This window comes from Nomascus leucogenys, chromosome 3 (genome assembly GCF_006542625.1).
Source record: "Nomascus leucogenys isolate Asia chromosome 3, Asia_NLE_v1, whole genome shotgun sequence".
NCBI lineage: Eukaryota > Metazoa > Chordata > Mammalia > Primates > Hylobatidae > Nomascus > Nomascus leucogenys.
The window spans coordinates 1,215,896-1,238,874 of record NC_044383.1 but is presented as its reverse complement, the minus strand read 5'-3'; the positions used below and the strand labels follow the sequence as shown (position 1 = coordinate 1,238,874).

The 22,979-nt window shown below is 63.1% G+C and overlaps 1 protein-coding gene across 4 annotated transcripts; it reads left to right on the top strand.

Annotated features, from left to right (window-relative positions):
- The first annotated feature begins 1,298 nt into the window (after window positions 1–1,298).
- PWWP2B (PWWP domain containing 2B) lies at window positions 1,299–22,838 on the top strand. 4 transcript variants are annotated; one of them, XM_030805024.1, is made up of 3 exons: window positions 1,299–1,337; window positions 9,760–11,423; window positions 22,116–22,838. In XM_030805024.1, exon 2 carries the CDS (start codon window positions 9,866–9,868, stop codon window positions 11,405–11,407), a length of 1,542 nt encoding a protein of 513 aa, XP_030660884.1. In that variant the 5' UTR covers window positions 1,299–1,337; window positions 9,760–9,865; the 3' UTR covers window positions 11,408–11,423; window positions 22,116–22,838. The 4 variants fall into 4 exon arrangements, with proteins under 4 accessions (XP_030660884.1, XP_030660889.1, XP_030660881.1 ...); XM_030805029.1 differs by lacking the exon at window positions 1,299–1,337 and adding an exon at window positions 2,364–2,541 and having other exon boundaries at window positions 9,760–11,120; XM_030805021.1 differs by lacking the exon at window positions 1,299–1,337 and adding an exon at window positions 2,364–2,541.
- The last annotated feature ends 141 nt before the right edge of the window (window positions 22,839–22,979 follow it).

Sequence of the window (22,979 nt, the reverse complement as noted above, 5' to 3'; positions counted from 1 at the left end):
CTTGCAGTGAGCTGAGATCGTGCCACTGCACTCCAGCCTGGGCGACAGAGCAAGAGTCCGTCTCAAAAAAAAAAAAAAAAAAAAAAAAAAGGCTTCCAAGTTCACTTAAAAACACACAGTAAATAGCACGGGCCAGAGGGGAAGAGGCAGAGGGAAGGCGGGCAGGCCAGAGGGGCAGGAGGTGCCATGGGCCAGCCATGCCTCTCACTGCCCTCTTCCCCTCTCCAGCCAGAGCTGCCAGCTGCTGGGTGCATCTGTCTGGCCCTCTGTGCCCCAGAACCCTCTTCCCCCGTCCTGCCCGCCGCCACCCAGCCTTGGTTCCTCTCAAAGCCCAGCAAGTCCACAGGTGGGTCCCTCAGCGCACCCCAAACTGTTCCTCCTGCTGGCGTGGGAAGTCACTAGGAGCCCCAGGCGCACGCAGACACCTTGCAGAGGATCCTGCCCACCCCCACCCCCACCTCGGAAGCCCTTGCTTTTGCCCACCTGGTGGAGCCCTGGTGAATGCTGGTGCTCCCCTGACAGCTCCCCTGGACACTCTTTCTGGATCCCCCCACCCACATACAGCCCCCTGAGCATTAACCCCATCCCATGCTGGCCCCACCAGCCTGAATGCTGATTCGCCCTGGCAGTCCCCAATGCTCAGAAAGGGCAGTGCCCAGCAGGCCTCTCCAGCAGGCAGGAAGAAGAGCCAAGCAAGTGGGCAGCCTCAGGATGGCCGCTCAGCCCAACCCGGAGCAGCGTGGTGAGGGGGTCCCTGCTGCCTGGCATTTCTCCTCCAAAGTCAGCCCCACCCCCTGGAGGGGGCAGCTGCAGAGGCCTGTGCGCAGGACAGCACGCAGGCTCCACTGCAGGCCTGGCGGCCAGTGGGCAGGGGCTGGCTGACCCCGGGGAGGGGGCGCCTTGAGGTGCCTGAGGCCCCAGGAAGGGCTTAGTGTTGGCGGGAGCCCCAGGCCACACAGAGGAGGACAGACGCTCGCTGGGCTTCCAGGCCTCCTCTGGGACTGTCCTGGGCCGGAACTCTGGCTCATTCGGCCTCGGTCCCTACCCCTGTTCTACCCGGGACGGTCAGGTGTCCCAGGCCCCGCGGGCTTCCTCACTCCGCCCTGGCTCCTCTCTGAGGCTCCCCCTGCCGCGCGGCCGCCGGAGGGCGAGGTCGAGAGGCGCCAGCGACCCGACGGTCCCCAGTGGCACCAGGGGCGGTGGTCCTCCATTCCCAGACTGGGAGGAGCCCTGCCGGGCGGCGCTGGGTCGCCAGGACAACTCCGCGGTCCCCCGCCTCGCCTCCAGGCCTCGTCAGGCGCTGCGAGCCCGGTTCAGAAGCCCGGCCCGGGGCCAAGGTCACCGCAGCAGGCCGGGCCCTTGCGTTCTGAGCGGGGTGCAGACATGCTGGTGCTCGGGGAAGTCGGGGGCTTTGACGCCTGAAGGCGCGGGAGCCAGGCGCCTGCGGGGGTCCCGGGGGAAGGGGGTCCGGCGCCGTCACCTCCCACTCCTAGCCCGCGGGTCCGGGAGCCCTGCCGCGGGGGAAGGAGGCTGTTTCCTTTGTAAACTGGCGGAGGCGCGCCTGGCCCCTGGGCCCGGCAACCCGAAGAGAGAGACGCGCCCGAGACCTCCTGACGGAGTTAACCCCCCGGGGCCCCGGTGCCGGCCACCCCCAGGCGCGCAGGGTGGCCCTGAGCCGGGCGCGCGCCCGCTTGTCGCCCCGAGAGGCGCCGAGCCCAGTGGGGCGACCCAGTGTCCCGCCCCCCACGCGGCGAGGGCGACACTAGGCCGCTGCCCCCGGGCGCCCCGCGTCTCCTCCGCCTGCCCCGGCTTCCTGCGCGCGCCGCCCGGGACTTCCTCGCCGCAGTGCCCGGGGCCGCCGGAGCCCAGCGCGGGGCGCTGCCGGAACACGCGGGCGGCCGACCCCAGGCGGGAGGATCCGGGCCACCGGGGAGGGAGGGAGGGCGCCGGGCTGGGCCGGAGGGGGAGGGGGGCCCGGGACCGGCCCCAGGCAGGGGAGCGGGGGGATGGGGTCCCGGGGCTCCGGCCACGGCTGGTGTCCCCCCCGCCGCACCCGGGATCGTGGCTCTCGGGTCCTCCCGAGCCAGGGGACACTCCCGGCCAGCGTGGGCCGCGAGCCCGGGCGCAGCCCCCTCTCCAGCCCGGGGGTCCGCACCGCGCGTCCGGCCGAGCTCTGCGGGCGGGCGCGGCTTCTCCTGGGACGCGGCGGCGGCGGCGGGCGGGGTCCCCGGGAGCGGAGCCCGCGGCCGCGCGCCCCCGGCCCGGCCCGGCTCGGCTGTGGCGGCCGCCCCAGCGGAGCTTTGTGACGTCAGGCGGCCGCGGGGCGGCGTCACGCGCGGGGCTGACCCGGCGGCGGTGGCGGCGGCGGCGGCGGCGGCGGCGGCGGGGCGGGGGCGGCCTGGGACGCGGCGGGAGCATGGAGCCGCGCGCCGGCTGCCGGCTGCCGGTGCGGGTGGAGCAGGTCGTCAACGGCGCGCTGGTGGTCACGGTGAGCTGCGGCGAGCGGAGCTTCGCGGGGATCCTGCTGGACTGCACGAAAAAGTGAGCGGGGGCGCGGGCCGGGACACCCCCGGGGTCCCCACCCGACACCCCCCTCCGCCGCCCGGAGACCCGGGACGCGCCTCCGGGGTGGGGGTGGCGTGGCCCCCGCGCCCGCTTTCGGTTTCTGCCGAACCCGGGTTTTGGGGCGCGCGAGTGCGGCCGCCCCTCGGGGGGCGAAAGTGGTTCTCAAAGTCGTCGCGACTTTTCGGGGCGGGCGCCGGGCCGGGCCGGGGCGGGGGGCGCGGGGCCGGGGTCCCGGAACTCCACACATCTGCCATAATTAACGCACTTTTCTTTGTTCAGACCCACTGTTGAATTCGGCTGTTGGCAGAATTGTCGTTAAAGCGGGGGAGGGTCAGATGCGCCGTGGCCTTGCCCTGGCAATTACTCACAGGTGGGGGTGCCCTGTCGAAGGCCATGGGCCCCTGGCTGCTGGGAGTGACTCCGCGGCTAAGGTTTGGATTCGGGGAGAGCAGTTGCGCCCAGCTGTGCGATTTAAGAACAGTTTCAGGCCAGGGAGCCCTGAGTCATGGGGGCGTGAAGAGGTACAAGCTGTGGGAGCCATGGGCACATCCCCCGGGAGCCCTGGCTTCCTGGGTGGGGGGCGCAGGGCAGGGCAGGGCGGCTCCTCCTGAGTGGCACCTGTGCACCGGCTGCAGGGACCCATGCAGTGCAGATGAGCCTCCTGGACACCGCGTCACATGGCAGGGAGCTGTCGCTGCCAGATCAATGATTAGGCATGAATCAGGCTGTGGCCTCGCTGCGCTCCTGCAGGGCTTTCTTTTGAAACTGGGAGCAGGAAAAGGCACCTCTTGTAAAGGCCCAACTTTTTCCATCCACGGAGCCCAGATTTTTGCCTGGTGACATGAATTAGCAGAGAGGACTGTGTTCCTTCCACAATTATTTCGCAGACGTTATCTCTTCATTAGATGTGCCAGAAGCCATTTATCCACAAGTCATGTGATTTAACATATGGCTCCCGTGTGGCTGTTGCCCGCTCCGTGTGGGCTACTGCTGGGAGTGCACGGGCAGGATGGAGGGACACTCAGGGGCTGCAGAATCGCCACCTGGGAGCTGCCATCCCCTCCACCATCGGCCTCAGCTTCCTCTGGCAGGCAGGGTTGGGCTTGGTCCTGGTCCGCAGGGCCGCACCCCTGCCAGACCTGCACCACCTTGCCTGGCCTTTCCTCCCTGGAGAGGGGCACGAGCAGCAGTGGGTTGCCCCATTTCCTGGGCTCCTTGACTCGGGACAAGGGAGGCTGAGAATATCTGCAGTGGCCTCGGGCTCTCCTCCCTGAGGCCCATGGCTAACCTGGTTTGCAAATCTACACCACCACCTCCCCTTCATGGAAAAAACCAGGCCCGATGGGACCCCCGGCGTGGGAACTGGCAGCTGTAGGATGCATGGGTGTCAACCTTGCCTGCCACGTTCAGCTGTAACCAGAGCCGCCCACGGAGCTGGGCGCTGGGCCTCTGCGGGCACAGCCACTTAGCAGCCGCCCTTGCTGCCTTGGGCTGGCCCCCTTGTCCTTGTGGGGAATCTGAAGGTAGAGCAGGCTCCCCGACCCCAAGTCCTGAGGCTTGTCCTGGAAGGACCCCTGCCCCCTCCCTCCTCTCCCCTGTGCCTGAGTCTCTCTGGCTGTTCTCCTCTCCCCCACCCCCAATCCTGAGGCTTGTCCTGGAAGGACCCTGCCCCCTCCCTTGTGTCCCCTGAGCCTGAGTCTCCAGCCGGTTCTCCGCCCTTGATTTCCGAGTCCCAGGGCTCCTGTTTCCAGCCCTGCCTCGGACCGCAGGGTGCTGACCTGCCTTCCCCAGGTGCCAGTTTCTCATCAGGGCGTGGTGCCTGCCCTTATCCCCCGCGTGTGACAGTGGAGGCCCAGTCCCCAAGTGTGGGTGCTGACTCGCGGGGAAGAGCTGCTGGGAGCCCTATGACAGGTGTCCGCCCACCTCAGGGAACCTGTGGGTCCCAGTGCAACCGGCGCTGTTGAGCGCAGGCGGCGGGCAGCCAGGCGCACCTGTTCAGAGCAATCCCACGGGAATGGCGGCCCCGCTCACACAGGTGCCGGGATGCAGGGCTGAGGTGGGCCCAGCAGCCAGCGTTTGTTGTCGGCCGGTTTGGGAGATGGCATTCTCTCCCTTGCTTGCAAAGCAGAGGGGAGAGGGGCTTGGCAGGTGGGTGGAATTGCCTGGCCTGTGCCAGAAGGCCGTGTGATCTGAAGCAAGATTCTTTTGAGCGTCAGCCTGCATGTACATCTGGGTGGGTTCATCGCACACCCTACTGTGTGCCAGGAAGTGGGCCAAGCCCGGAGCAGGTGGTCTCCAGTCAGCTTCCCCCAATCTGGGCCAATGTGGTGGTTCCTTCCAGAGCATTGATGACGCCAGCCTTGCCCTGACCTGCGTTGTTTTGCGGGTGATTTGGGGGTGTGCTTCTGGTTGAGGATCTTGGGTGGGGTGGCCCTGGCTGAGGGGTGGCCTGAGGACAGACGAGGCTCTGAGTGCAGAAGGGCTGGCCTGCCCCACCAGAGCCTCCTGGCTCGATCCCTGAGCTGGTATTTATCGGCCTCCCCCAGTTGTGGGTTGCCTATGGTTCCAGACACAGACTGCTGGAAAGGTCAGGGGACTGTCCTCTGTGAACCACACCCTAGCCCAGACACCCTAGCCCACACTGTGCCAGCAGAAGGGCACCCTGAGCTCTGTCCTGGGCTCACCTGTCCGGGTGGAGGCTCCACTGCTGGGGGCTGCTCTTGGGACGATTCACTCAACAATCAACGGGGGGAGCACCTGGGCCAGGGCTGCAGTGGTGATAGGCTGTGCCCCCCGCCCTTGGGGAGTGAGAGGGACACAGGCCTAGTGCACTGAAGGCCAGGGCACCTGGAGGCCTGGCTAGCATGGCTGGTCTTAGGAGCGTCTCAAGGGGATGGCATCTGAGTGAGTGGGTAAGGAGGGCGTGGGGTGGGGGCCTGCCCTTGTGCTACTTGGGGAGCCCCACAGTGCTTAGAGAGGGACTATGCTGATGGCTCATAAACCCTTGAGTCCAGGACACAGGGGGCCGGCCGTGGCCACCTGGTCCCACCTGCTCTCCCCTGGAGATCCTGGAGCAGGTGCCCACAGGGTGAGGCAGGCTCCCCTTGTGGGGCCTTGGAGGAGGTGCTCCCCTGGTGTCTAGCCTGTGGCTTCTCCTGCCAGCCTGCTTTCCGTAACCCCTGAGAGAGGTGTTCCAGGGAGGCCCCACTGCCCCCAGCAGGCCTGACCTGCCCGCCCTTTTCCCGCATGCTGTCCTGCTGTGGGTGTCTGCAGCGCTACGGGGAGACTGCAGACGCTTTCTAGACTGACACTGGAGCATAGCCGAGGCCTTGGGTGCCAGACTCAGGCTGTCCTGGGCTGCACTGAGGCTGTCTGTTCCTGTCCCAGGAGCCGCATTTTCTTTACCTCTTTAGGCCACAACAGGGTGGCCTTTCCTGATCAGAGAGCGAGGAAGGAAGGTCCAGGGTGAATGTGGGCCCAGGAGGCCAGACAGGGGGCTGCCATGTGGGCATCTGCCATCTCATGGCCCCGGTCTGTAGAATGGGGAAGCCGTGGGGAGGTGCTGCCAGCAAGTGCAGGGGGCTTGGGCAGGCAGCCAGGGCTGTGCTCCTCCCAGCCACGGCCACGGCCCCGGCCCTGGGCAGACCTCAGGCCTGGGCCTTTCTGGGAGTTTGGCTGAGCCTGACATCCAGGCGAGGCCCCAGGGCCGCCATGGCCGAGTTAAGGCTCGGCCACTTGTGTCTGGCTGAGGACCTCAGGCCTGGTCTCCAGGGCCCCCATGTCCTTGCTGGGATGCTGCTGTGCCATTACAAGTGGCACTGGCGTACTTTTTGCTTTGGGGTCTGGTCCATTCTGCAATTAGAGACTCCAGGGCGCCTCACCCCTGCCTCGGTTTCCCCAGCCGTTTCTCAAAGCAAAGGTTATTTGTTCTGTCCCTGAGCTCACAAGGATGCTGCCTGAGGCTTGCTTCAAGGGGCCCCTCGCGTGTCCTCTTCCCCATAGGCAGGGCCCAACTGGTGGCTCTAAAAGGGCAGCCTGGACCCAGCAGGCTCATCTGGCTCCAGGGCCTCTCCATCTTCCCAGCTGCCAAGGCTTGGTGTTCCCTGTGGGTCACAGCCAGTCCAGCAGGGCCCCTGTCCCTAGGGGTGGGTGTGTGGGGAACTACACTGCACCTGTGCACTTCCAGAAGGACCACTCTTCACATCCCAGGGTCCAGGATAAGCCACTGAGGTTCTCCCTGTGCCAGCGCCATCCCCGTGCCTGGAGGCAGCAGACCCCAGCGGGCACCCACCCACTCAGCCTGGAGGCACGTTCCCTGGTCTCGCTCGGCCTCACCGGCCAATCTGTGAAATGGGAAGACTGATCTGTATCTCGTGGGGTTGCTCAAGGAGGGCAGGAGCCGAGCTCCCAGCAGCCTGGGGGCCCTGATGTTAGCTTTGCAAGATCCCTGGGGCTGGGTTCCCCCACCCGTCCCAGCCTGCGGAGTGAGCTGTTCCCACCCTGTTCTGTTCCCACCCTGTTTACCCACCAGTGCGCTGGGGTGTGGCCTGGGCAGGGCGGCAGCTCCAGGAAGGAAGTATGGCTGCCTGACGTGCCAGGGTCACCGGCCGTTTCTGCAGGGCTGGCTTGTCCGGTCCCTGGGCACTGATGCAGGTGTGACTCAGGGCCCCAAAGGGGATGGCAAAGCTCAGGCTGCCCCCCACCTGTTTGATCTGCCTGGGAAGGGGCTAACCCCTTCCCTGGCCTGTGGCTGAAGATCCTGGGGCAAGGGGTGGGGCTGGCTCCGTTTGTGGGGCCCTCCTCAGGCTCCTGGCACCTTCAGCCCAGTCCACAACCCCGTGTGGTCAGGGTGCCATGTTCCCCAGCCCTAGCGGGGTTGCCCCCTCCCTCTGGCTGTCATAGCCACCGTCGTCTGGCAGGGATACTTCTGCTCTGTGGGGGGCCTTCTCCTTGCCAACATCCCCTCATTTGCCCTCATTTGAGGCCCTTTCATGGGGTGTAGTGGGTCCTATGGAGGGGTTCCTGGCTCCCCCAACAGCAAGGGGCCGTAAGCACGCTGGCCCAGAAGCTCAGGGTGCCTGCATGCACCAGCGGGCGTGTGCACCAGCGTGAGGAGTGTGCATGCACCTGGACGTGCTTGTGTGTGAGCACACGAGGTTGGTTCTCAGAATGCTCAGCCTATGTTAAATGCTCACAAGGTGCTCATGGAAGATGATGAACCGGCTGCTGATTTGGGTGCAGAGGCCAGTTCTGGCTATGAGGCCAGGGGACTTGGAGACACCAGCTTGCAACCCTGGGTGGGGGTGGGGGCTGGCTTTGGGCAAAGGCTCATCTTCCACAGCTTAACTCTGGCAAACCTTTTCTGTAAGTGAAAGTCGCCAGTTTGGGTGGCCCCACTGTGGCCTGGCTCACAGACAGCGTATAAAGGAGCCTGGGGGCTGTGCTGTGTGCTGGTGAAACTTTCTTCACAAACGCTGGAGCGGCCAGGTGTGGCCCACTGGCCCCCCAGGGTGCATGGGGTCTGTGCTCCTCGGTCCTGGCACCAGCACCTGGCTGGGACTGGTGAGGGCACCGCCCGGGACTGGCCTCAGCGCATCATGCCCTTGGGCCTGTGTGCCTGGCTCTCCTTTCTCGAGAAAGTCTTAGCCCATCAGAATTGAAGACAGCCCGCTTCCCAGGGCTGCTGCAGGGCTCAGTGAGACCATGTGCACAGGGGGCCCGGCCCGCACTACAGAGACGCTCCTGCCGTCGCTAGCCTGTGGCTGCAGGCCCCACAGCGGTGCCCGGCCAGAGGAGAATGGGGCGGGTGGGGCTCACTCTGACCACCCCCACCCACCACAGAACAGAACCCCCCACCCCGTGTTCATCCCCTCGCAGGCCCCAAGGCCACTGCTGCGCCCTCCCCGGCGAGTTGCAATGCTGTCTAGCTTTTCTGTCTCTTTCTCTCCATCTCCCTCTCTTTTTTCTCTGGTTTAGCTACAGCAGTCTTGAAAATTGCATCTTGTTTGTTACCAGTTACACGTGTTCACTGTGGAAACACGTGGATTCTGTGGACCTGTCTTCCATGGTTTGTGGTAACGTCAGCGTTCCCAGAACTGTTTTCCTGACGTGCTCACAGCAGCTTGTTGGGCGGGATGAGGCCAACAGGGGACAGGGCTCGTGGACATTGGCTGCACTTGGGCCTCGAGAATGATGGGGCAGCCGGGTGTCTGTGCAGCGAGGTGGCCTGCACTCTAGGACGTGAGCTGCTTCTGAGGACAAATGCCCCAAAGCCACGCACAGTGCTGGGTAATGCCTGTTAAGTGCAGGCTGCCTGGCCCAGCGAGTCCCAGGATGAGAAGGCCTTTACCTGGGATTGGTGTCTTGGCTGTGGCAGCCGCAGGGCCTTAACTGTGGCTCCCCCAGCAGTGGCTGCTCCTGCCCGTTTTGCCCCTTCCCCTGCAGATCGTGTGACCCAGCGGGGGAGGGCCTGACGGTGCCAGGCGGGCAGGGAGGGCCTTCCAGGTTGTGTGGGCAGATGGGGATGAGGGCTCTCTCGGGGTCACTGAAAGCATCTGGGCCATCTCCAGAGGGCTCAGCCCTGGGCCACGCGCAGCCCCACCCCAGACACACGTCACGCACCTGGAACCCTGCTCCTGTAGGACGGCCTTCTCCTGGGCTCCTGCAGGGAGCTTCCTCCAGGGGCTTGCGTTGGGGGTTGAAGGGTTGCCTGGCCCTAGGGGGATCTTCCCTGAGTCCCCCAGCCCCTCGGAGAGGAGAGGAGGGAACGGCTGAGCCTGTGAGCAAGGAGCCTGAGTTTTGGGGCGCAGGGCCACGGGCCACAAGCAGCCAGACCCCTCCTCCCCAGGCCAGGTCAGGCTTCCTGGGGGCATTCCTGCTGGGGTCCACATGTCCCTTGGGGCCATGGACTGAGGCTCGGAGCCTCTGTGCCTCTCTCTGGCCGGGGAAGCAGCTGGCCTCCCGGCCATGTGCTGCGTGACTTTGGAAGGCACATGCCTTGCCCTGCTGTGTCCAACCCAGGACGTACACAGGGAACATGGGCATTACCGTCCTGAAATACAGCCCTGGACTCGGCATGGCTCGCTGCCCAGACCTGCTGGAGCACGGGTCGGGGGCCTTGGCTCTGGGGGCTGGTTCGGGTGGCAGATGTGCCAGGGTCCCTTCTCACTGTGGTTTCTCTCTCTCCATTGCCAGGTCCGGTCTCTTTGGCCTACCCCCGTTGGCTCCGCTGCCCCAGGTCGACGAACCCCCTGCCAGCAACAGCCATGGCCGGGTTCCCGAGGAGGGGGATGCAGAGGTGATGCAGCTGGGGTCCAGCTCCCCACCTCCTGCCCGCGGGGTTCAGCCCCCCGAGACCACCGGCCCCGAGCCACCCCCGCCCCTCGTGCCGCCGCTGCCCGCCGGAAGCCTGCCCCCGTACCCGCCGTACTTCGAAGGCGCCCCCTTCCCTCACCCGCTGTGGCTCCGGGACACGTACAAGCTGTGGGTGCCCCAGCCGCCGCCCAGGACCATCAAGCGCACCCGGCGGCGTCTGTCCCGCAACCGCGACCCGGGGCGCCTCATCCTCAGCACCATCCGCCTGCGGCCGCGCCAGGTGCTCTGCGAGAAGTGCAAGAGCACGCTGAGCCCCCCGGAGGCCAGCCCCGGACCCCCGGCCGCGCCCAGGGCCCGCAGGAGGCTGGGCAGTGGCCCGGACAGGGAGCTCCGCAAGCCGGAGGAGCCGGAGAACAGCGACCCCACGGCTGCGGCCACCGCCAGGAGGAGCAAGAGGGAGAGGCGAGAGGCGGACAGGGCCCCGGCGGAGCGGGTCCCGCGGAGCCCGGTCATCAAGATCTCCTACAGCACGCCCCAGGGCAAGGGGGAGGTGGTCAAGATCCCCTCCCGCGTGCACGGCTCTCTGGAGCCCTTCCGTCCCCAGCAGGCCCCGCAGGACGACGGCAGCCAGGACCCCGAGGTGCCGGACAGAGAGTCCCGGGACCGGCCGTCCTGCGCGCCCTCGGCCTCCATCCCCAGGCTGAAACTGACGCGGCCTGTGCCGCCCGGCGCGGACCTGCCGCCCCCTAAGATCCGCCTGAAGCCCCACCGCCTGGGGGACAGCGAGCACGAGCCCGTGTACCGGGCCGAGCTGGTGGAGGAGCTGAACGGGTACCCGCGGGACAGCTCGCCGGCGCCCTGTGCCGACGGCCCTGCCGGTGGGCTGGGGGACTTGTCTTCTGGAAGTTCGGGTGAGGACGATGACTTCAAGAGCTGTCCCCAGGGTGCACAGGGACGCGAGGGCCTGGCGTTTCTTGTCGGCTGCCCTGAGGGGAGAGCAGACTGTGCCAGTGAGTCGGCGTGCAGCAGCGACAGCCTGGACGAGGCCAGATCGTCCGGCTCGGAAGGGACGCCGGCAGACACGGGTGACCTCTCGTCTGGCCACGGCGCGCCCGCGCCCCCCGCGTCCAGAGAGGGTCGCCAGACGGTGCCGCCCCTGACGGTCAGGCTGCACACGCAGAGCGTGTCGGAGTGCATCACGGAGGACGGCAGGACTGTGGCCGTGGGGGACATCGTCTGGGGTAAGATCCATGGTTTTCCTTGGTGGCCGGCGCGTGTTCTTGACATCAGCCTCGGCCAGAAGGAGGACGGGGAGCCGTCTTGGCGAGAAGCGAAGGTCTCGTGGTTTGGTTCTCCGACTACGTCGTTCTTGTCTATTTCAAAACTCTCCCCTTTCTCTGAATTTTTCAAACTGAGATTTAACCGTAAGAAGAAGGGGATGTATCGGAAAGCTATAACCGAGGCTGCAAATGCCGCGCGACACGTGGCCCCGGAAATCAGGGAGCTCTTAACCCAGTTTGAAACGTAACTGGTTCCCTGACCAGGTGAGTGTGCCAGCGGCAGCCTCCTTCCCCCGGCCAGCCCCAGCCCACACCTGTGTCCAGGCCGTGCCTCTGCCCCGGGCCCTGAGGCCCAGGGAGCCGCCGCCCGTGCCCCTCGGCTGGCTTGCTTGGGGCCCCAGCCGTCCGGAAAATGGCTGCCCTCACTGGTGATGCCATCTGCGCTTCTGATTCACACAAGAGGCGCACTGCAAGGAGGCCAGTCACCACCGGTGCTTGTTGAAAGCGAGTTTGTGTTTGGCAGCCATTTTTCAAAGGCCAGAAGGGAGCTTCTCATGCTCTCATTCGTTGTTTGGAGTCAGGGATGTGGTTTGACGGATCCTGGGGAGGGGAGAGCCCAGGCTGAGGCCCTGCCTTGCGTTACTCACTCAGGGAACACACTCTCACTGCTCTTTCCAAAGATCAGAGCGGGCGTCTCCCTCCTCCCGCTCACGGATAGGCCATCCCAGGACATTAAAGGAGGGAGGGCGAGGTGAGCTTCCCACCCTCAGATGAAGCCCCCACCCCAACTCCCCAGACTGGCCCAGCCCTGCCCCCCACAACCCCCCCGAATCTTCCTCCTGGGCCAGTGCACACTCCGTCGTCAGCAGGCTGTGTGCATGGCCAGGCACCCGGGACCTGGGACGTGGTGTGGGGGCCTGTTCCCGGGGACAGCATCTCACTGTCGGCCTCCCCTAGGAGCACTTTGTAGAATCTCCAGCCAGGCCTTGTGTGGATTCTCTGTGCCTGGGGGGCACTACGCTGTGTGGAGGTGTGGGCGTGTCACCTTGTGGGGCTGGGGGCACCACCCACGCCCCTATAATCAACATGTGGGGCATCCGGAGCCTGCCGAGGGGCTGTTTTCTGCCCTGAGCTCCTGAAGGCTGCTCTCCCAGCTCCAGAGGCCTCTCCGCACCTCCTAGATGCCCCTCTTGTCTTCCCAGCAGGAGAGGCAGGCCAGGGAGGAGTCCTCTCTGGGTGGGGGCAGCTGGTGGCCCTCTGTGCTCTTCTTCTTGGCTCCATGGCCTAATCGCCCCCTGGATGCAGAGATTGCAGGAGGGGTGCTATACGCAGAGGGCAGGGCCAGGGCTCCGCCTAGGCCTTGGTGACGTCTGGTGACCTTGTCTTCCCTGGCCACCTGCCCAGAGGCCTTACAGTTTCCCAGGTGACAATCCTCGGGCCTTAGCCTTTGTTGGGGGTGGGGACTGGAGCGCCTGGTGCCCCTCCACTGCTGCACCCTGCGTATTGGGGTTCCGGTGGAAGCAGGGATGAGAGATCACTGTGGTCGAGCCAGGGTCCCCAGGGTCCCCAGGCTGCCTGGCTGCCCAGGCTCTGGCCTGGCCTCACCCCCTCCCTCCTGCCACCCAGCTGCATCTGCCTTGTTCTCCTGAGGCCAGGCACAAACCTGGCTGCTCCCCTCACCCCAAGAACCGGGCCCTTTTCTGATCAGTTCTGGGGCCTTGGGGCAGGTGTGGAGCAGGTGTCCTGTTGGGGAGTGGGTGTGGGTGCCGTCTCTCAGCTTGAGTCTGGGGAGTGTCTCAAGCCGGGGCACCATCCTCTGAGGGGTAGGAGGAAGGTCAGAGGACTCTCGTCTGCTGTCCTGGGGGGCCCTCCCCGAGTTCTGGACTCAGGCGTTTGCAAGGCGTGACGTCCCCCCACGCAGGACGTCTCCAAGTGAGGCCTGAGGCCTTGGCTGGCAGGGAGTGCCCAGCCGGGAGGACGGGAGGACAGTCTTGCAGGCTTAGGGCCGGCTGTGTTTATCCGGAAGTAGAGGAAGAATCTCACCAGACGGGTTTGCCTGCCTCCACGGGGGGCCGTGCCTGCACACGGGGCCTGCGCCAGGACCAGCCCCCTGCTCTGGGAGTGGGGGTGCCGGATCCTTTCAGCACCAAAGCGCAGAGTGGTGTGTGCCTGGTCGGCTTTTTAGTCTTGTTTCCTGAGGGCTAAAGCCCAAGTGCTCCGCGTGATCAGAGCTGGTGTCTCGTGGGGCCTGGGATCTCCCGCCCTCTGTGGGGTTGGTGGTCCTTGGGGGAATGTTTGCTTTGAAGTGTCAGCAGCGCACCTCTGGTCTGCTCTTTGTAGGGGAAATGCGGGGGTACCTGCCTTTCCTGGGAAGGGGGACCCGCCAACACCATCGTGAAGGTGCACCTCTCTGAGCAGAGGCTGAGTGTGGTGTGGGGCGCTGCTGGCCATGCCCGAGGGAGGGGCGGGAGGAGGAGGCTGCCGTAGGGGCTGGAGCTCGGGCAGGAAGGCCTTCTGGGGAAGGTCGTCCTCCCAGTTCCTGCTCACCGGCCACCCTGGCCTGGCCCCAGCCGCTCCTGCAGCCACCCGAGGATGAGGACGGGGACGGCTGGGTGGTGTCAGAAGCTTCCTGAGGTTTGTGGGTGTCTGCTGCCTGAGGCACTTGTCAAGGAGCAGTCACCACAGGCACCGCGAGATCGGCTCCGTTGCGGGGATACTGAGCCCAGCGTTCCCCGTGGGAGACCCCTCACTCTCTCAGCTTGCTACGGGGCTGGAGGCCCTGCTCAGGGGTAGACGGATGCCCCACAGACCACAGGGTGCCAGGGCACTGGGCCTGTGGCCGGCAGTGCCAAAAGGCAGCCTGGCTGGCACAAGGGACGGGCACATCGGCCTCAGCAGGGGCCGCGCTAGGACGTATGGCTGTGTGACACACTTGGGCACCCCTCCGTGTGAGGTCCTGATTTAGGTGCGCCAAGGCTGGGCTGGCCTCCTGTGCAGGAATAGAAGCCGTTGGGCCTTGTCCCAGCTGGTCACCTGCTGTTGCGGTCTCAGTGAGCCAACACCTCTGAGCCTGTTTGTTCACCGCTCCCAGGGTAACAACAGGTCCCACCTCTGAGTGAGCGACACTCCACCCCGGTGGTGGTCACGGCCGGCTCCAGGGCCCGTGAATGGCCTGTGGCCGCTGCCCTTGGAGGTGACCACTGTGCCCTCTCAGGCCGGCAGGAGAGGCCATTCCCTGGGACTTCTCCCACACCCACAGGGACCCCTTGGGGTTAGAGCTGAGGTCCGGGGCGGGGGCAGGTGGTGGAGACCAGGCTCTGGGGTTACTGTGCCTGGGAGCAGCCTCCTGCTTCAGGTGCAGGCACCGGACATGCAGGGTCAGGGGCCCAGCAGGAGCTGCCTGGCCAGGCTGGTCCTGCAGCTGGGAATGGGGACCCAGAGAAGGCAATGCCGCCCACATCCGCACCACCGCCTGGGCCTACGGAGCCTGAGAGGGGAAGGCAGCTCCTCCCCAGTGTGAGCCCCGGGGCCTCGGGCTGGGGTCCTGCCCCCGTCCAGGCTCAAGGTCCTCTCTCTGCTCCCCGGTCTCTCCCTCACCACCGTCCCACCCACACCTCTACTGAGGGCCAGGCACTCCACTGGACCCAGGCTAGAAGGGGGGCCAAATGGGGAGGGCTGTGAATCACCAGTTCCCAAATTAGTGCATAATCACACACAGGAACTGCTGAGAAGGAAGGGAAGAGGGGCTTGAAGCAGAGCATCCAGCGAGAAACCTGGCCTGGACTGGGATCCGGGAAGGCTTCCTGGAGGAGGTGGCAGGAGCCAGGATCTGAATGGTGAGCTAATCAGGAGCTGATGGGGTGAGGGTGGGGGCGAGTGTTCTAGGCAGGAGGAGGGCAGGGCATGTTCCAGGGGTTGTGGAGGTGGGCAGAGGGCCCCGTGGGCCAAAGCAGACTCTGGGTGCTGTTGGAGAATTACAGAGGAGTGAGATGGTCTTGTTATTATTTGTCAGTTAAAAATAAAATAACACTTTAAAAAATCTGGTAGCTTTACAAATAAAATAAATGACCTCCAGCCGTGAGGACAGGAAGAGTGACGGGGGACGGGGAGGCTGGGCGGTGTGCAGGTGTCTCCTGGAACTAGGGGAGCCACCGTCTGTGCCCCGCATCCTCAGGGGTGGGTCCAGTTCTCGGGAGGCACCTGAGGCCTGGCTGGAGGCGTCTCAGGGGAAGGCTCACAGGGGGGTCAGGCAGAGGGCTGGGGGCAGGGATCCATATTTGTCGGGGGGACCTGGGCCAGGACAATGCTTGGGGCGGGGGGTTCTCCACAGACTGGCTGCTTGAGGCAGAGGCTTTGGAGCAGCAGAGGCGGGTGGAGATGACAGGTGACTGGACGTGTGCACTGTGCGGGAGCAGGAAGGAGGGTGGTGGAAAGTGGGTGGCACTGGCCAGCCCTGTGGGGAGGACCTGAGGCGGGACCTTGCCCGCCCTGCACCTCAGCACCACTGCAGTCGGGTGGCAGGGGGGCGGCCCAGAGGGGCGGCGGGCTGCCTGGTGTTCTGGGATCCGTGAGGGCCAATGGGGGCACCTGGTCCTGCACAGGCACCTCCTGTGCTTCCCTGTCGTGGCCAGGGCGGGCTGTGCTCTGCCGACGCGTGGACTGGAAGCTGGGCACCTCCCCGAAGTGGGGACTCAGTGCTCTCCTGGTGTCCCGGCCTCTTAGGCAAGGGGGTGATTTCACAGGCCCCCAGACAGTGCAGGCTGGAGGGGTCCAGCCTCCTGTGGCCCCAGGGGCCCAACCCTTTCTCCTCCTGCCCTGGCAGGGGACTTTCGGGGACATACCCAGCACAGCCTCCGTCAGCAGCTGGGAGCACTGGGTTTCTGCGCCACTGAACGGTCAGTGTCCCTGGGGTCGTCCTTGTCTTTTGTGAGTTTCCTGTAGCTGCTGTAACAAACCTCCACACACTGGGGCCCTGAGACCGCAGGCGTTTATTCCCATGCCTCTGGGGGTCAGGAGCGTGAGTCAAGGCGTGCAGGGCTGTGTGCCTTCAGCTCCAGACGAGAATCCCTCTTGCCTCTGCAGCTCCTGGGGGTCCAGGCGTCCCCCTCTCATGACCACGTCGCCCCAGGCTCTGCCTCCATGGGCTCAAGGCCTCTGCCTCTTCGAAGTACCCTGGTGGCATCTGGGGACCCGTAGATAGCACGGGAGGGGCCGCTTATCTCAAAACCCTCATTTAATCACATCGCAAACACGATGTCGCAGAAGGTGCCATTCCCAGGCTCCCGGGACGAGGAGCACCCGGTCTCATTCACTCCGCATCCCCAGTGCTGTGTGTGTGGGCAGCGTGGGCACAGCCCAGGGTCCACCCCAGCCTCATGTCTGACAGAAGGGAAGGCCCCAGGGAGCAGGGGTGGAGATGGGCTTCAGCCCAGGGGCCCGTGGGGCGAGGGAGGGGCCCACTGCTTCAGAAAGGTCCGCTGTGCACAGGCCATAGGGGCAGCACGGGCCACTTCCGATCTTCAGCTTCATAATGTTGATTTCTCCTGGGAAATAAAGATAATAATGAGGAAGCTGCCCGGCACTGGAGTGCTGAGTCGGCAGGAGCCGCTGCCGGGACTTGGAAGAGTGCGGTGCTCACTGGAGTCTCCAGGCCAGAAGCGGCGCCGCCGCCGTCTCCAGGCTTCGGCTTTTCTGATTTATGTTTTCCTTTTAGGACAGCATCCTTGAGCTTCCTGCACAAAACTTGCTTTTCTCTTCCTCCAACTCTAAATAAAAACGCTCTTCTGCTTCCGAGGACGGGTTTCTCAGCTGACCTCCCTGCGTTGCTTTCAGGGAATTCAGGTCCCACGTGAAGGTTGTAATTATTTTGTTCCAGAAGGAAACAGAGGCCTGTAATTCTGAGCCTGCTGCAGGGGTTCAGGCCCCGCCCTACCTCCTGGCTCCCAGCAGCCCAGCAGCCGGTCCCTGCCGCCTCCTCCCAGCCAGCAGCTTGGGCATTGAGGCCACGTTGGTGGGGCAGGCAGGCAGGTGCTGGGGTGTTTGGAGTTGCTTCTCAGGGGGTCAGATGCCTGGGACATGGGGGATTTTCCCAGTGTAAGGGGATGCTGCTGGAGGCCCCTGCCCACCCATGCCTTCAAAGCCAAGCGTTGTGCCCACCTCTGGTGAGATGCCCTAATGCCATGTGGACCTGTTGCCAGGCGTCCTAGTTGCTTCCTGGGTCTCACCTTCAGCTCCAAATCCTTGCCCCTGACCCCACCGGGCTTCGATGCCCTGGATAGGGCATGTGCCCCCTGTCAGAGGATGGGGAGTGGAGGGTGGGACTTCCTGCACGCCGTGGGGCTCGCTCTCTTGCCAGGACCCCCTCAGGGGCAGTGGGAGCTCCTGCCCGGCAGGAAGCTCTTCCCTCCTGGAGCCCCCGGGGTTGGTTGCGGGCTTGGGGTTGTCAGCCTCATCCGTTCCGATCAAGTTCACCCAGGTTTTCACCCTGGGGCTCCACTCAGCGTTGGTGATCGCTTTAAGATTTGCTCTTTCATGAGGGATTACGAGGTGCTGGCCCTGGTCTTCATTTACTCACTAGAATTCTTGCAAAAAAGCCTCTTTCCTTACCAGCTTTCCATGGCACTGCACCAAGACTTGTGGCCACCCCCCGCTTGCAGAGAATTCTTATGGAGGCCAGGGCAGATGCGGGGGCTGGTTCCCCAGCTCCTTCCAGCGTGGCCGAGGAGTCCCTCCTGAGTGTGTGTATCTCGTGAAAGCGCACGTGTTTGCTAACATATCTAGTCAGGTTCGATCCACACAAGTGCTATTCTTTCCATGCTCAGACGGTGCCATCTTAGGTCAGCTGACGGAGGCCAGTGCCCGTGTCCTGTGGTGACCACAGCAGCCTGCTGGCGTCTTTGCCCCCGCCGTGCCACGTCATCCGGGCTCACTGTGCGTTTTCTGGCTCAGGCCCGAGGCAGCCACATCCCTGGGAGCCCTGCTTCCTGCTTTCTGCCCCTGCGACCGCTGCTGTTTCTAAACCTTTGCAGTTGACACAGCTAGGATTCACTTTTGTGTCTGATGCCGGAAATCTTGACTTTTAATGTTAACATGATCAATTTTATAGATGTAAAAGTTAATATATCTATATCAACATTTAATATAGGTGTGTAAAATATTTAAAATATAACAATATAATGTCACATATTACTGAAAATATATATAATACTATTATGATGCAGTATGATAGTTTCGGAAGAAAAGCACCCTAGCACCTCCCACCAAGGAGGGTGCCCGCGGGCGTCCCGGTGGGTGGTGCCAGCGAACGCCTGAGCTCGCCCTGCCTGTCTTTTTGTCCCGGGGTCTGGCCCTTTGGGGTGTGTGTCACGTCCCTCTCTCTGCGGCAAAGTCATGACCTCAGAACACACTTAGGCATCTTTGTTTCATTCACTTTCTATTTTTAGAGATTCCCCGTTTTTTTTAAAACCCACTGTGATAGGATTCTGTGGGCACCTCCGCAGCCCTGGGTCCACTCCCGTCCTGGTCTCCCTGGCCTTCCCGTGGCCACATCTGGGCAGGGCCCGGTGATCCTTCTGGGCTTCCAGCCTAAGCAGCACCCCACACCGGCTTCTCCTCCCCGCCCCTCGCCTGCTTGTGATGTGCAGAGCTGTGGGACACACCCTACTCTCTGGGGGGACTCTGGCTGTCCCAGTCTTTTCTCCAACAAGCTGTGGGGAGGGTGTGAGCCACCAGCTTTCTCACCATGGAGAAGGCGTGGCCCAGGCAGGGAGGTGCTGGTGCCTTGGGGCCTCAGAGACAGTGGGGTGGGAGAGAAGTAGGTGAGCACGAGACTCTGACCCCGTGTCCAGGTGGGGGCTCTGAGGTATCCCAGGCAGAAGGGGCCCCAAGGCCTCCAGGTTCCTGAGAACACCTCGTGTCCTGGAGGCCTCAGTGACGCAGAGCAGCTGAGCTCAGCTCCATGAGCGAGGGTCATCTAGAAAGGTGGGAGAGATGTGAGGAGTGGCCAGTGCTGCTCCAGCCTTGGAGTCTGTCTCTGCTGCCGAGAGAGACAGCAGTGGCTCCTGTGAAGTCACAGTGGCTCCTGTGAAGGCCACTGCTGCTGTTCGGGACGAAGGGCCCGTCCAGGCTGTCTCCTCCCAAGGCCCGTTACGCATTTTTCTAATGAGGATAGTGGCTGATGGATGTTTACCGACGTTTCCAAAGGTCATGCTGTTGTTGATGGAGAAGGACTTGGACAGTTTTAATGACCTCCCGGCGCTGTGTGTTTCTTTGCAGGGAAGCGTGGTTGCCTTTAATTTGAGCCTCTTTCGAATCCTAAAATGCTGCCTTAGAAGGGGTGGACAGAGCAGGTTCCAGGCATGGCAGGGACCCCACTTGTGCCACAGCACCAGCTGTGGCCTCTGCGGATCGCCCAAACAGCCCTCCTGACCTGTCCTGCACACAGTCCCTAGGGATGCCCTAGAAGTTTGGGAGGGACCCCAGGGGCAGGAGGACACATAGGTGGAGCCGCTGCGATTCTAGGGTTGGCCTCCACCTCCCCGTCAGCCGTGGAGCCGGTGGCTCAGGCTACCTTATTGCAGCTGCCTTTTCCTTCTGAGAAATGGAAAACGGTATTTGTAGGAATGCATTTGTGTGACCGGCTCTAATCCTCGCGAACATTCCTCACAGGGACTGTTCAGCTTCCCGTACAGAATCTGCGGGGTTGGAGAAAGTTATTCCAGGACTGAGAAAGTGAAGCCTCGTGGTTTGGAGGCACTGACGCATGGCTCTGTTTAGGAGTCCCTGTTAGTACCCCCGGCAGGTCTCAGCTGGTGTTGGGCTGGGGACTGTGTTAGCGGGGCCTCTGAGAGCCTCCTGCGCCCTCTGGGACCTGAATGGGAGATGGTCCAAAATGCAGCTTCTCTTTAATTTGTGTTTGTGTCAATCGTACTATGTATGTTCAGTTTTTACAAGTCCAGTGGTCACATGCAATATGTAATGACAAGAATTCACCTTCATATTTCTAGAGGATGTACTGCTGCTGCTGCTTGATCCTTGAGTTTTCAATTTAGACGTTAGTTACAGGCTTTTTCTATGGAAGATGAAGAGGCTGAGATCTACCCTGTTCACTGCCACACATATCCACTCTCACACACACACACATCCACTCTCACACACACACACATCCACTCTCACACACACACATCCACTCACACACTCACACACATCCACTCACACACACACACATCTCCACTCACACATTCACACACATCCCCACACACATCCACTCACACACATCCACTCACACTCATTTACTTACACACACTCTCACATCCACACACACATCCACACACACGTATCCACTCACACTCATTTACTCACACACGTACACACGCACTCACACACACGTCCACTCACACACACTCCACTCACACACACATGCACTCACACACATTCACTCACACACATCCACTCACACATCCACTCACACATATCCACTCACACACACACATCCACTCACACACACACCCACTCACATTTACTCACACACATCCAATCACACATCTACTCACACACTCACACACACATCCACTCACACACACACATCCACTCACACACACACACAATGTTTGGCTAACTCAAGACCTGGTGTTTACGTTAATGATTGCAGCCCATCCATGTAGAGGATTATAGATGTTGCCGGCCCTTTCTTCTCTGCAGCATTGATCCCGGCTTGGTGCTTGGTCTTCAAATTGTTTACAGTGTTGTCACTCAGGAGTGACCAGCGTGAGGAGAAAGAATCCCCTCTCACACTCACGCTCACACACACATCCACCCTCACACTCTCACACAGCACACACCTGCAGGTGCCCTCCAGGCCTCCCCGCATGCCGCTGGGCTTCCTCACAGCATGGTGGTCTCAGGGCAGTTGCAGTTTCTCCCGTGGCAGCTCAGGGCTTCCACGAGGGCAGCACTGGAAGTGGCAGCGGCCTCTCCACGGGCCAGGACAGGGGCAGGTCCCTCCAGTGACTTCTCAGTGGGGCTGTGACAGGGGCAGTTCCCTCCAGTGACTTCTCGGTGGGGCTGCGACAGGGGCAGGTCCCTCTCGCCCTGCTGTGGTCAGGCAGGGCCCATGAGGCACCTTCCTTCTGACAGGAGGAGTGGTGGGGCTGGTGTGGTCCCATGCGCCCTCGGCTCTGCGGGCTCCGCTGCCTTCCCCGTCCCTGTGCTCTCCACCCGCCGGCTGGTGGAGAACTGGGGCTGACAGTGTCTGTCCCTCTGTTTGTTGGATTTAGGGGGCTGCTTTCTTCAAGGCCCAGGGTTGGCCCTGGGTTGCGGGGCTGAGGGGACCGTCTGTCCCCGCCAGGTCTCTCTGCCTGTGGTGGTCATCCGGGGCCTGCGTGGGCTCAGGTGGGGGTTGATGGAAGCAGGGCTGACACCTGGGGCTCCGCACAGATCTGAGGAAGGGTATTCCCCTCAGGGTCTAGCCCTCCCTTCCCACCCTGGGACCCCCGTATGTGGGGCTGTGTCCTGGTGGAGGGGGCTTGGGGCTCCTCCCCAGGCTCGGGTCTCCACGGGGCCGTCAGTGCGAGGCGAGGGTCCCCGGAGTCATGTATGGGGGCCCTTCCACACCATGCGCCCGGCACAGGCATGGTCATCAGCCCCCACCAAGAGGCCACAAGGCTCCAGGCCTGCTGGCTTCTCTGTGGCCCTGCGTGTAGGGCCCGTGGACTGTGGGACTTCAGGGAGAGTCCTGTGGTCTGAGTCCCCAAACATGGAAGACCCTGCACTCTCCCCCAGCACGCCGGGCTGTGGGCCCTGAGGGAAGGAGGGCCGGTGGGAGCTGGGGGGGTGCTGGGGGTCCCGGGTGAGCCTCAGACCCTCCGGGGCACCCTGGCCTGGTACTCAGACCTTGAGGGGCTGGTCCCCCATACTCGACCCTGAGTTAAACCTCTGCCCCTTTTTGCTTTCCCCAAGGTCACCAACGATGAGGGCGCACCTGCTTTCCTGGAGCTTCCGATCTCCGTTCGGGGACCCTGTGAGCCTTCTGGCCGGCTACGTGCAGAGCCCACTGGGCACGGTGGTCGGCCTGGTGTGAGGCCCCCCAGGGACCGGCAGTGTGTCCAGGGAGGGGATGGCCCTGAGCCCAGCGGCTCCTCCCGCTGAGTGTATTTCTTCCCGCCACTCAGCCCGTGGCTGCCCTGGCTCACGAGGCAGTCGGGACTCGTGACTTGCTGGCTGCTGCTGCTTCGCATGCTGGGGTCCCGTGGAGGAACCGGGCCTGCTGCCCCGGCCTCGCCCGCAGCTGGTGTGGGCGGCCGTCTCGCAGGCTCAGCGTGGTCTCCCGCAGGCTTCAGAAAAACCCAATTGCACGTGTGGGATTCTTCCCCAGCCCTTGGGTGCGGGGTCTCTGTGCACTTGAGAGCTGGGGGACCCACCCACCGTCTCCCACTCCAAGTTCATCCCAGAGCGTGGGGCCCGCTGGGCACCCGGCACCTGGCCTGCAAGGCCACCTGTCCCCCAGATGCTGCTACGAGTGACCAGTGCTGTGTGGAGGAGGCCAAGGGCCGCCCCTGGGAAACCAGGCTTCAGCAGTATGAGGAAAAGAAACTTGCTCTGTTTTGTAACAGCGTGTTCCTTTTCCTCGTTTTTGTCACTTTAAAGACCAAAAAGAATAAAGAAAGAAAAGAAAAAAATTAATCTGCTCTTTCTTTGTTTAAATGCTAAAAAAAAAAAGAGAGAGAGAGAAACGTATGTCATAGTTGTTGAAGTTGTGACCTGTGTGGCCATGGTTCACACTCATGCGTGTGTCCCCATCGGGGCTGGGCGGGGCCCGAGTCC

What these genes read in the sequence shown, in the direction of transcription:
- PWWP2B (XM_030805021.1), top strand. Translation starts at nt 2,417, where the DNA reads ATGGAGCCGCGCGCCGGCTGCCGGCTGCCGGTGCGGGTGGAGCAGGTC. An exon ending in CTGCTGGACTGCACGAAAAA is followed by an intron (nt 2,542 to 9,759) that starts GTGAGCGGGGGC and finishes CTCCATTGCCAG; the next exon opens with GTCCGGTCTCTTTGGCCTAC.